Source organism: Protobothrops mucrosquamatus, unplaced genomic scaffold (assembly GCF_001527695.2).
Source record: "Protobothrops mucrosquamatus isolate PMUCROS unplaced genomic scaffold, P.Mucros_1.0 scaffold148, whole genome shotgun sequence".
Taxonomy (NCBI): domain Eukaryota; kingdom Metazoa; phylum Chordata; class Lepidosauria; order Squamata; family Viperidae; genus Protobothrops; species Protobothrops mucrosquamatus.
Window position 1 is genome coordinate 289,476 of NW_015386513.1, and position 13,457 is coordinate 302,932.

Genomic DNA, 13,457 nt, shown 5'->3' on the forward strand with positions numbered 1-13,457 from the left:
TACAGATGTTTCATATAGTCATTTAAGACACTTCAGAATTCCAAGCAACACGTTAATCATCTGTCTTTCCCCTCTGTTGCCAGATTTACCACAAACTCCTTAATCTTTCATCAAAGCCTGGCCTGGGTTCCTCCTCCAGATATCTGCATTTCACTTTCATATGGCAACACATCCCTACTTGCCATCTCCACTTCTTGTTCCCTCCCCTCCAAAGTTTCCTAAGATCAAACTGCTCTGGGGTGATGCCCCAAACATTGTGCCAAGTGGCCTCTGCTTCAATTTTCTCCATCAATTCTGCATTTTCCATGAGGTTCAAGCAGAAGGCTCAAATCCCTGTGCCCAATTCACATCCTGAAAAATATTCTGATGCAAATAATATTCTATTGCTGACCCTATTTTGTGGCTATCATGGTCAATGAAGACTTTGCTGTACTACTTTTTAACTTTTGATTTTTTTGTTACCAACTACCTCCAAAAAGAGAAACTTCTTTAATGACGCTTTTGAAAATGGAATCTTACTCATGGCTCCAATGAGGATAGAGAAATGCAAAATACAAGGATGGAATGGACTATTAACAGCTGATGGAAAAAAGAGCTGAGTGGTAAGAGCAAGGATTTGAAAAAAAGGAACAGAAAGCAAGTTTGCAGAGGCACAACTACTACTGGAAGTAGCGGGAAGCAGCTCACACACGGCACACTTATAAAATAAAGGGTTCTGCTGCATTCAGCGGGGAATCACAGCATGCTGTGAATGCTGAATCCCAGGACTCTTTCATCTTTCCCTGGGAGCTAGGCCAGGCCCACCTGAATCCAGCATTTGGGGGTCCCACTGTGGGCAACCAGATCACACTAGGGGCTGTTCACAAATGGGTAAGAGGATACGTCCCCTGTCCCCCCCTGCTGCTCCCAACCTGGAAGTACCTGCTGCTCCCAACTGCTGGAAGTACCTTGCATCTTCAAAATCGATACGTCCCCTGTCCCCCCCTGCTGCTCCCAACCTGGAAGTACCTTGCATCTTCAAAATCGATAGCCCTTAACAAGGCCTGTCCTTTGTAGAACCGACCCAACTCTTTCCAAGACATCATCCATGCCTGGGGGAACCTTGGCGACTGCTCAGGTACAGGGTACAAGCAGTGAGACCCCTTCTCCTTCACCCTGTGAAGCCCCTCCAGGTTCTCACTCTGCAGATGTCTGTTTCTCTGGCATGGACTCTATTTCAACATGGACTAGGCTAGTCTAATCCTCTCCCTAGGCTAGGGGAGGCTGGCAGGCATCTTCCAGGTACACGTTTTCCCTTTTCTGATCGTCTGTAAGAATTCTGACCTTACAGTGTTTCGGATGCTGGGAAAGACCGGAGAGAGATGTGTACTCCAGGCACTGCTTAAGACTGCTCTTCCTTCAACCCTAAAGTAGGGCTGCTGGTGGAGAGAAGTGGCCTTCTCAAACACTTTTGAGTGGCTGTCTGTCCTGCTTGATCTCCACCGGTGTCCTGCAAAAATCTATCAGCCTTCAAATATTTCTTTGCGCTCTGGATCTGGGGAAGTGGTGAGGATTACCTCTCTCCCAGCCCTACTCCGCCTTCCAGCAGGAAGTTAGGCTCAGTAGAAAGCGGCAGCAGATGAAGGGAAGAAAATCCTTGGGAAGAAAATCTAAGTACAGAAAGGACTTGGCAACAGGGCAGATTCCCCAACCTTTCCATTTGCATAAGTGGTGTGCACGCGTGCCTGCTGCTCCTGCAAATGGAGTGCGTGTGTATGCGCTCGCCCAGTGCTCGCACAAGTGAGGATGTGTGTGCCTGCCCGCCGTTTCCGCAGCCCGGTTGCAATCCCCTCATGGCCCACTAGTGGGCCGCAGCCCAGAGGTTGGGGACCCCTGCCATACAACACGTTCCAAAATTTCCCAAAACATTTACTGGGCCACAATTAGGTCTCTTCAAACCTGCTGGTGGGCATTTGAAGAAGAGGATGCTACTTCGTAGATCCTGGAAGTCCTCTAACGAGGGAAGACATCTGAACTGCTCTTACACAGTGCTGGGTGAGGCTGGAGCTCTATCTACGTAAGAAAGGTTAGCTTCAAGCAGACCTTCCTTTTTTCTACTTTACCGTTTAGCATGAGATGGGATCCAACCTCTGCAGTGGTAATGCTGGCAATGCCAAAGTGGATGGGGAGGTTCTGCAGCTGATCTATCCTATTTCCTTGCAAGAGGCAAGACCAGAGCCTTTACTGAACAACCAAGCTCGGTTCCCGTGGCTGCGTGCAACCTTACTGCCCAGCCACCCTCCTTTATGCTGACATTCCCGGGCTCAGGTGGATGTTTTGCTCCCTCTCACCTGGCTGCTTCTGGCTGCTGCTGTGTCCTTGGCTGTCAGAGACCGGCTGCTCACGGGTCCCGGTGCTCTCGCCCGCCTGGCTGTTCAGCAATTTAGATGGCGCCCTCAGGTTGGCAGCAATCCCCGGCAGTGGCTGTCCTCGCTTCAAGAGTTGCTTCTGCTCCTGGTGCCGGAACCGTGGCGGCACTTCTCGAGGTGGGTAGCGTGGTGAAGACGGCTGCTGCGCTTGCGGATTGTTGCCCACAGCCCGTTTGGCATTATTGTTGCCACTAATACTGCCGGTGACTATAGACGTGGGAGGAGGGGCTGAAGCAGGGAGTGGCTGGCTGGCACCAGGCTTTGGGGGTTCTAACACTGTCCCCCCCCCCCAAGAGAAGAGGAGAGAAAAGGAGAATACACTTAGTAAATTATTGCAAACACGCTTTTTAAAATACAAAAACACAAAAAGTGGCTGTTAAGAGCTAGTTGAGTGTTCCTTTATTTAAGGTAAATTAATTTATCTACTCTTACATGCCACTCTGATTGCAAACAACTCTGCATTTCCAAAATAAGTTCCCCTGTGATAGGTCTCAACATTCTACTGTTACCAGGCATGAAACTTCTTGACCAGCTAATTTGAAAATTGTTCTCTATAATCTATTCAACATATTTATGAATGCCCCAATGCCAAAAGAAATATAATAGCATGATTACCATAAATACAAGTTAAGAAATGCTCAAAATTGACATTTTACCCAATTTATCAAGATGCACTTTGTTCAGAATACAAAGAAACATTACTCAGAAACTTCCAGCAAAAAAAGCAGTGACGTTTTGGCCAACAGCTCCAAGTTGTTGCATTACTGGCAAAAGTTGTTGCATTACTGGCAAAAGGAGCACCAAGAATGTCCAGGTCCACTCTGAAGGCAGAAGGCTGCTATTGGATCTGGCCTTCCAAATGGAAGGGGCCACTTCTAAGAAGAGGTGCAGAGGTCTTTAGAGCCTTTCCGAAGACCAGGTGCAGTGCAATGGTACCAATTCTTGCTCTCCCTTTCCGTGGGGTGAGAAAAGAATAGGTAGGAATCTGGCCTTATGCTAATATGTCATCTTCAAAGAACACACAGTGGAAGGAGGAGAAGACACCGAAGGAAGAGGGCAGGAGAAATCAGAGGAGCCGTGTATAAAGACTAAAAAGAATTTCTGTAACTCTAAGGGCCATAGGGTGCAAGTGGCTAATGCTTTCAAACTGCAGAGAACACACCATTTTTATCTCTGGCAGAGCTCAGAGGCAAGAATGACTGGATAAAATGGAGGAGTAAATGAGTCAAGTTGCACTGCAATTAGTTTAATGGTTTTGTTTTCCAATCCCATTTGGAAATACGTGGGTCTATTTAAATCTATTGTCTATTTAATCTATTTATCAACGGTAAGCAAGCAGCGTATCAGCATGTTGCTATTCTGTAGCAAGGAAGAGTCAAACAAGTGCCAGCTGAGATAGGAATAAAATAACACTGAAGGTGAGGAACTGTTCTGCTGTTTACTGACAAAGGAGAAAATTAAAAAGCTGTGTCTGAAGCTATGCAGGTTTATTCAGTTAATCCTTTCTGAACACAGAAAGGGCTATTTAATCACTTGCACTACTCTTCCAGCTAATGATTTGCTTTTACTCAGAATAACTCTAGAGGTAGGAGTAGAGCTGTGCAAGTCTGTGGTAGCAAAAAAAAAAAAACTAGGAATGTGGTAGCATCTTTTTTATCTGGTGAATGTTTATGCCTTTTAATAAAATTTGTTAACCAAAAAAGCTAGTGATGAACATATTATTGCTAAAGTTTATAAAATGTTATTGAAGTTAAATCTGGGGAATGAACAAGTAAAAAACACTGTATGTTTTGGGGGACCACTGCATTAATATATATTGCAAAGATTTGGTTATGGTGCTGGCCTAGAAACTAGGAGACTGAATTCTAGTCACCTCACAGGATTGTTGTGGGGAAAACAGGAGAAAGAAGGGGTATTTATTGGTATGTTTGGTGCCTGGAGTTGTACATGGGGGAGGGGGGAGGCAGGGTGATAAACACCTAAAAAACCCCAACAGCAACACAACATTTGATGCAACAGGAACAGTATTACTTCAGCTTGGTCAGAATCTTTTCTGAAACAGGAAACCAGATGTTTGCAGATCAAGAGAGCCTCGGTGGAAGTTCAGTTTTATTTCTCAGAGAACAAAGACGTGTTATCAATGTAAGAATGTCCCACCCCACAAAATATTTGTGAATGGATACTTATCAAGGAAGCCTAAATCTTCTGCTTTTCTGTTTGCTTTGACTTCAGAGATCTTCCTTTTTTGTTTTGTTTTGTTATGGAAAGAGAGGAAGATGTTTCTCTTAATGAGATCTTCATCCTAGAGGTGGAATATCTGTAAACATCCGTAACATCACTGTCAACTACAAAATGGGCTAGCAGCCAAAACCTTGAGGCTGCTTTTAGGGCAAATTAGGCTTCAAAGGATTATTAACTTACTTACTCCCTTGACTGATCCTCACTTTGAAGTTTGTACGATATTGGTCGTACCGGAACCTTTTCCCGATTTCCAATTTCAATACAAGCAAGAATTTTCTAGAAGCATCTGGTCCTAACTTTCAATTATTTGAACAAGGTCAGTAAAGACAGGATCTGATCATCTGTCACGAAGAGCCATCCTATGGAACCAGAAACTAAACCCCTTTATTGCACAAGGTTTGTTCTTTTATTGCTCCCTTTAAAGCAGGGGTCCTCAACCTTGGCAACTTTAAGACTTGTGGACTTCAACTCCCAGAATTCCTCAGCCAGCAAAGCTGGCTGAGGAATTCTGGGAGTTGAAGTCCACAAGTCTTAAAGTTGCCAAGGTTGAGGACCCCTGCTTTAAAGCCTGGTTCGCCCGCTGCTCTAAGGAATGGCCCAACAAGCTCTCAGCCTCCTCTGGCCCCACACCAAGGGCGCCTCCCAGCAGCCCCAGTGGAGGAACAGCAAGGTCAGCTCGGCACTGGGGAGGCCTTTTTGTCCTCCAGGAAGCGGAGAGAGAAACAAGAAAGACCTGCCACTTCACAACGCTAAACACTCTCCCACCAGCAAAATTGTGAGAATGAAAGGTTTTCCGGCTATTTTAGTATTAATCCAGAGAAAAGGAACCGATCCAAGTTTAAGGAAAGTTTTTTTTTCTCGGCAAACTTATTTTCCAGAAAGTATGCATTTTGCGAACGGTTTTAATTCTTGCTCAGCTCTCACATAAGAAAAATAAAAATGCCGAATTTTGCTGTATTAAGGCTCACTTCAACTATCAACTAGAAATATATTGATATTTTTGAAATAACTCAGAGAGCTGATGAACATACTATATTTCTTTAACCGAATGCCTTCAAAAGATCAGTCTCCTTGGTTCAACTGAACAGCATCTATTAATGCTAAACAAACAAATCACAGGGATGTTTTGGTGGCGTGCAGAATGTTACAAAGGATTTCAAGTGTGGCCTGCTGGAAACCACAAAGTAAGACGGGAATCAACCACTCTGAACTCAGACAGAACACTTCAAAGTTCAAATCTGAAACATCCCCCCTTCAATTTTTGCAATGCAACGTGCTGCTTGTATATCGAGCACATTTTGTAGGAAGCACAAGGGACAATGAATTTAACTGATGAAGGAAAACAGTTTAGCTGGCTTCAGTTCATGTGAGGAAGGACCAGATTTCTGCTCAATCAACCATAAAACATTTGTAAGCTCTTCAACTGAAACCAGTTGGGGGGAGGAGAGTTCAGATTTTGGCTTGATGTCATGGTTCCGAAAGAAGAAGCTTTTCAAAGAACTTTGAGGCCTTGTTTACCTTAAAGAATCCTTTTATTGCTACATAGCTTCCGCACGTACATAATGAAGCCAAAATCTGAATTCTCCTCCCCCCAATCAGCCATAACAAAGCATAACTCACTCCTTCATTTAACAGTCATCAATCACGTTCTCCAATTAGTTTGAAGTGTGAACTTTCCCTCCCGTATCTCCTCTGGTTACAACTAACCTTAAATAATACTGTATTGAGATATTGTTATAGCTAACTATTCCCCAAGTATATTCTTTCCTCCTCCCTTCCCACACTAACTTTAACTCTAGAAGTAATACACAGGTTAAATAGAGAATGTCTGCTTCTTCATATATTGTCAAGCAAGAACATCCGATGTTAGCAGCCTTGACATCATGCACAGAAGAAAAAGGATTTTTCAAGTCTCTCAGTTCTCCTGGATGGATAAGCCAGACAGGAAACAGAAACAGATGAGTCAATTCTATGGCCTTGGAAGGCTACATTAACAGAACCTTGCAAGTTTGAAGGTACAAACCTCCTGCTGCCACTTTTAACTGCTTCATCCATTCCTAAATTTCTTCCTCTGACTGTTAAGCCACTGGGGGTCCTGCCTCTCTTGTCTGTTTCCTAGGCAGCTCCTCTTTCCCTTGTCCCCCCTAAGTCATCCACACATTCCACAACAAGTCTAAGAGTTGATCCATCTTGTCTATTTCTGGCCTAATGCACGAAAATGGAAGCATGGTTTGATCTTAAACGCAACCATTAAAAAACACCTAAGCGCTCTTAATGAATTTGGTGCACAGTGCATAACTTCACAATTTTGGTTTTCTGAAAGCAAGGCTTCTAGCTTCAAGGGAGTAAATGCTGGCTTTTCAAATGCTGCAGGCAACGTTTGATGAGTAATCAGTAGCATTTCCCTCTGGACCTCTGCCACTCTCTCCTTCCTCTTCAGCAGATTATGAACCATGAGATGCTTAGCAGAAGGAATTTCCTACGGTGAATTTGTTGCCTTTTGCTCTCCTCACTTTGTGGGTCTCAATGAGTAAGGTTGAGCATGACAAGGGATCGGAAGAGCAAACTGCTTGCAGGTGCTTTTCAGGCCACAAAGGTGAACACCTGGAAGTATTTGATCATAACTCCATCAGGTCTCTTATAGAAACTGCATTCAAACCATCTCCTGTACAAGAGGACACGTATCAAAGTTATGGAAATAATTGTAGTATTTCAAATAACTTACCTTTGTTTTTTTGTTCAGTGGCCTGTGAAACAAAAAAAAAATTTGGTTACTGATTTCCTTATTCTCTTTTGATCAATACTGGTTGATCTATTATCAATTTAGGGGCATTATTGGCTTTCTTAAGGCTAACCAGAATGTAGGAAGAATGACAAGCATCTCAGGGGGAACTTCCTGACTGTATCAAGCTGCAGATGACTGACATGTAGACATGAGGTCTTTTTCAGTGAAAGTCTTCAAAGGCGGCTAGACCATGAAAGGGAAACTTACCAAAAATGGGTGGAGATCATCTGAATCCTTTTCAGTCAGGATTTTATTTATTTAAATGACAAGGTTGCCCTACTCCTTGATGACTCTGGGTTTTTTGTGTTAGTTGGTTGTACCTGTTTATGCAATACACATTTGTATCAGCTCTATAGATTCCAGGTCAGACATGGAGCCATCCAACTGAATGATACCGGTAAGGAGGATGTGGCAGAGACCCCCTTCCACCCACAGTTTTCACTTGTGTTTTCAGCAGCGGCCAAGGGACCAGGTGACAGGTCTTCACAGGGATGGGCCCTACTCTGTGGAATATTCTCCCCCACCCCTTGTGTGCAGATGGGCTTGAAGATGCATATGCAGATCAAGGAAATCTGGTTCAGTCTTTATCTAGTTTGTTTAGCTTTAAGGGCACTCGTGATGCTTGCTGGTTGGTTTTTAAAAAATATTTTAATTTTTTATATACATACATACATACATACATACATACATACATACAATATATATATATTCTGTTTGCTTTGATCTTATATCCCGACCAAAGTCTGGTAGGAATGGGGCAGCCTATATTGTGAAACAAACAAACAATATTGAATGTTTTTTTAGAAAGCGACTCAGCACAATTACAATAGACTTTCAAGTAAAAGCTCTCAGAAGTTGTTATCTCTACAATAAAAGAAACTAACATTTGTTTTTCAACATATTTCGAAATTTAGCTCTAGAAATCAAATCCAATGAAAACTTAAGGTAGTAAACTAAACGGAGTCAAGCTTGAACTTGCATTTTAAACTAAGTATTGCAGAATAAACTAGAGAGTGTCCCGTTCTGAAGACAGCTTGTTCTTCTGCCAGAACACTTTCCTATTCAAGCTAAAGGGCTGATGTGGTCATACGTGGTCTTCCTGCATGGGAATGCTTATGGCTTGGCCCAATCCCTAGCAAACCACAGCAAGTTAAAAGGAGGATAGCACAGCTGCAATCTGCAGAGCACTGTGGAGACTGCTCCCTCCCCAGGCTGAAGGAGTAAAAGGTAAGTGAGGGATCTGTGATGGGGGTGTGGGGAGTAGCGTGTGGGAGCCTGCAGGATGGGAAGCTGGCCCAAGACCTGTGGGGATCCAGCGAGGTGGGATGGGAGGATTGAGGGGACGTGACCTGTGGATAGTTGTAAAGGTGAACGATTGTGGGGACACTGCAATGCCCATAAATTTGAAACCAGGTTATAAATAGCTTTTGTTATAACTTTGAACAGTCTCTAAGTGACCAGTTGTAAGTCAAGGACTACTTAAGGTTTGATTCTAATAAATAAATTTCATGGAGGCTTTTAGTAACCTGTACACTAAATTAAAAAAAAAATTCTAATCTCAAAACAAAACGGTCCCCCACTCAAACCTTTTGTTATAGTATTTCAACTAGCATTTGGCTTGCTGGAACCCCAGCCCCAATTCTTTTTAAAAAATGTTCTGCCGAAAGAAACAATGGGAACTTAAGTCCCCTTATTGTTTCTACAGAAGGATGACAAAGGTAGCTCACGCTGGGTGCTATTTGTCAACTAACAGAAAAAAGGTTAAGCAAATGATTAAAAAGAATATTACATCAGCAAGTGATAAGGAACAGTTAGACACACTTTTTCAAGACTTCATGTGCCTGACATGTAATCTTGTAGACAAACAGCAATGAATTAATTTCCACAAAATATACCTGAAACATAAAAACAGCAAAAATGTTGACTTTATCTTCTAATACATGCATTGCATATTTTTGATTTTGGTTGCAAAACTCAAATGAAAAATATATTTTTTCCATCTGCTAACTGGAAAGCCTATACTATAAATAGTGTCTGTAATGCACGTTCACAAAATAGTTGTGCATTCTACAATATAAATACAGCATATATCTGAAAAAAATATGACAATGGGTATTTGGATATTTTTTAGATTAGTAGGAGATAGAAAGGAGAGCGGGGAGAATACAATCGTGGTTTCTCCCAGCAAAGCTTTTGACTGGATTGTTTAAATTACTGTCTTGATGAACATATGAACATATTTTACTTTTATTTTTGTCTCGTCTGCATTTTTAAAACATTGTTTCCAAAACATTTCCAACATATTAAAGACTATTCCCGCTCAATCATTTGAGCCCTAACTAGGAATGAAGAAAAAGACTTGTATGTCTGAAACTGAGCATTTATGTGTCGTGGGATTTTTAAAAATATACTGTACACAGTATTTGAGGCACTTAAGGAATCTTTTTTAGCGTAGATCCCCATAAGTGACAGTTACCATAGCTAACAATTTTACCAGGTTTATTTATTATTCAAAATGCTACCTTGTTAAATCCATATGCCATGACTGCACCTTCTGTGGATAATTGGGCCACAAGCTAATGTTTATTGCCAATAATCAAACAAGCAGAAAGGGCAATGTTGCAATATACCAGAGGACATAAACCCCCCCCCATTTACTTTTCCAGCAACTAGTAATAAGAGGGAAAGTGCCTTCATTATTGTCATGCCCTCGATAGCCTTATTCTCCATGAATTTCTAATCCCCTTTTATAACCTGTATCGGCTCACGTGAAATCTTATTTTGCACACAAAGGTTATGAATTCTACTGGTTAACGGAAAACTGTGTAGATAAGAAATGTATCACTATTATTTATGGTGAATCTCCTGCTGCAGACTGTAGCATTACTGTTACAATGTGTGTGTGTGTGTGTGTGTGTAATTTTATTAAATTTTTATGCCACCCATCCCTCCTATAAGGTGGCATTACTATTGCATGCCAGACCATTATACAGTACTCACTTTTTTCCCTAACGAAGCGTATTAAACGCCCCCAAGAGCACGTGTCTTAAGCAGCGCACACACCTCCAGAGCACCATTCTGGTGACCTGAGGGCACTGCTTCACTTCATGAGACATCTTAATCTCTGGCTCACCTTCTTCTGAGCAGCTCCTTTCTTTCTCTTGTCGTCTTTCCTCTTTCTCTTCTCTTCCATTAACTGTTCCTCCTCCTCTTGCACCAATTCCCTAGAGGACAGGGCTGAGGTTAGCAATGCATTCTGAGGAAAAATACCCTAACTACTACAGGTAGTCCTCAACGTACAACCATTCATTCAGTGACCGTTAAAAATGGCACTGAAAAAAGTGACTTATGACCCATCCTTGCACTTATGACCGTTACAGCATCCCCATGGTCATGTGAATAAAAATTGGGGACCTGTCACTGGCGTGCATTTATGATGGCTGCAGGGTCATGTGGCCACCATTTACGACCTTCCCAGCTGGCTTCTGACAAGTAAAGTCAATGGGGGAAGCTGGATTCACTTAACAACTGCAGTGATTCATTTAACAACTGTGGTAAAAAAACAACTGCCTTATCAATGCGAATTCTGGTCCTAACTGTGGTCATAAGACAAGGACTACCTGTAATATGTTCCTATTAGACCTGGACTTCATTTTTTAATAAAAACAAAAAGCGACATATTAGTTTATTTGTTGCACTTTCTTTTTTTAAAAAAACCTGTTTGTTGCATTACGTTAAAAAAACAAGTACGATTAACTATCCTAGAACTTGTTCAGAGAAGGCACAGCACTGAGCAGAATTTGGAGGTTAAGGTCTGTGGAAAAAGGCAAGGACTTGAAATGGTCTAGGGCCTAGGCTCTCCTGCTTGAGTAGGGGGTTGGACTAGTAGACCTCCAAGGTCCCTTCCAGCTCTATTTGGTTCTACTTGACAGGAACGTAATGCAGGGGGAGATGAGAAGAAAAGGGGAAGCATCATCCAGGCTCACACAGAAAGGGTCCAACAAGATGACTTTTTAGCAAAGTAATCCTTCCATGAAACCAATGGGTAATTAAAGTCCAATTTTATTTTCATTATTATTTGGTAACCAAAGGCTGCCACCTCATGAACATTGTTTTCAAAAATATATTTACTATACAGAATGTTGCCAATTTAGCCTCAAAAAACTTGGTTTGCCCATAAGTATTTCCAAATAAGGGTGGAAATACTGCCCCCCCTCCCCCCAGCCTCCAAAAGCTGCTCTGGTCAATGAAGACAACGTTGAGGTCAAGTGGACAAAAAGCTGCATGAGGAAGTGGCAAATGTCTCTGAATTAGCCAGTCTGCACACACACACACACACACTTTTTTGAAAAAACCTAAATCCTAGCTTTCTTCCATATCATTCACTAAATTTTACTCTTCAGTTAGTATCAAACCAGTGACAGTTAATCCTTTTCTGCTTGAAGGGCAGCATTGTCAGCGAGAGAAGTGAGGCGCTTCCTGAAAGAACCATGCTCAGTTTGTCTTCCAAGAGAGGTTGGAGCAATTAAAATCCTTCTTCATTCTAATAGCCCTTTTGCCGTTTTTTGCTTTGGAACGCAGCATCTATAACCTCTCGATTTATTGTAAACGGCATAAATAGTACAGAATTGTTCTTGTTTCTCTCTTGATTTTAATGCCAATGTTTTCCACACTTTTACTAAATTAACTCACTTTAATTTCTAAGCAGGTGCAGATAAGAGTATCCTCCAGCTGCTATAGTCAATGCAGTGTGGAAATTATCCCAATGAGATCTAGCGCATTGAATTTGCTTTTCCACTCTCAGAGTTCACATTCATTTTGCTCATACCAGACTCTGAGCTTTATGGCAGATGTAACAAAACTTATCAGCTAATGCTTTTCCTTGACTTATTTAATAGATCCTATTACAGCTACTCTCCCACTTCCTTCTGCAGGTTTTTATCTAAAATCCTTACTGTGGGTCTTGTGTTTCCAAAGTCTACAGGATTCGGGCTAAGCCCCTCATAAAAATCATAAAACCCCTCAACTCTTTTTTCCACCATGTATTCAAAATGGACTGTGGACTATATATGTGTGCGTGTGTATGTGTATATGTACATGTACCCTGACCCTCACCCTGACGAAGCCTGGAGGTCCAGGTGAAAGCTCGGTTTATTAGTATTTAAATATATTATTCATATATTTTATCCTCCTGGTGTTCTCACCTTTTTTGGCCTACCTTTTAACTATGAATATACCCAGGAGACACCTCTTTATTTTTAACATATGTACATGTGTATATATGTGTGTATATTCACATATATGTATATGTATGTATATATGTACGTGTATGTATATGTGTGTATATATATGTGCACATATATGGTGTATGATATGTATGTATGTATGTATGTATGCATGCATATTGTCAAGAGTGAAAATTTGGCAGCTATGTGTCTCTGTTTTAATCTTGCCGTTAGAATAAGGGGGGAGGGAGGTGTTGCTTTCGAATGGGTTAGTTAGAGCAGGGGTCCCCAACCTTGGCAACTTTAAGACCTGTGGACTTCAACTCCCAGAATTCCCCAGCCAGCATGGCTGGCTGGGGAACTCTGGGAGTTGAAGTCCACAAGTCTTAAAATTGCTAAGGTTGGGAACCCCTGAGTTAGAGAAAGGAAACCTCTCCAGTCCTACAGAAGCTTGCTGAAAGTCGCAGTCTGCAAACCTTTCAAGGACATTCTAGCAGGTGTGAAGAAGATAGCAGAGGGGTCCCATAACAAAGAGAACATGTTTACATGAGCTATATCTGGACATCTGTGGGTTTTGGCTGGGAAAGTCATTGTTATATGTTCTGGTCTGATGCCGTGGGATCAGTTAGAGTTAGTTTAATGTCAACCTCCAACTCAAGTATCCAAATAAAAGCCCAGGATTATTTTCATTTCTGAAAAGCTTACTGTTTACTGAATACCTTGCCTTCACTAGGCCCTAACCCCTGGACCAGCTGGACTCTGAGAGCCACTCTCAGAAGCAGGGGCTCCTCTTAGCTA

At 42.0% G+C, this 13,457-nt stretch overlaps 1 protein-coding gene across 1 annotated transcript in view; it reads right to left on the minus strand.

The window, feature by feature from the left end:
- The window catches only part of TNRC6A (trinucleotide repeat containing adaptor 6A), a 36,251-nt gene extending 23,103 nt beyond the window's left edge, over positions 1 to 13,148 (minus strand). Inside the window, exons 1-4 of the mRNA XM_029283598.1 lie at positions 13,105 to 13,148; positions 10,568 to 10,658; positions 7,375 to 7,396; positions 2,331 to 2,615 (exon numbers count right to left, since the gene is read on the minus strand). Of these exons, the coding sequence (XP_029139431.1) occupies positions 2,331 to 2,615; positions 7,375 to 7,396; positions 10,568 to 10,658; positions 13,105 to 13,148 (442 nt within the window). The remainder of the gene's footprint in view (positions 1 to 2,330; positions 2,616 to 7,374; positions 7,397 to 10,567; positions 10,659 to 13,104) is intronic.
- Between the last annotated feature and the right edge of the window lie 309 nt (positions 13,149 to 13,457).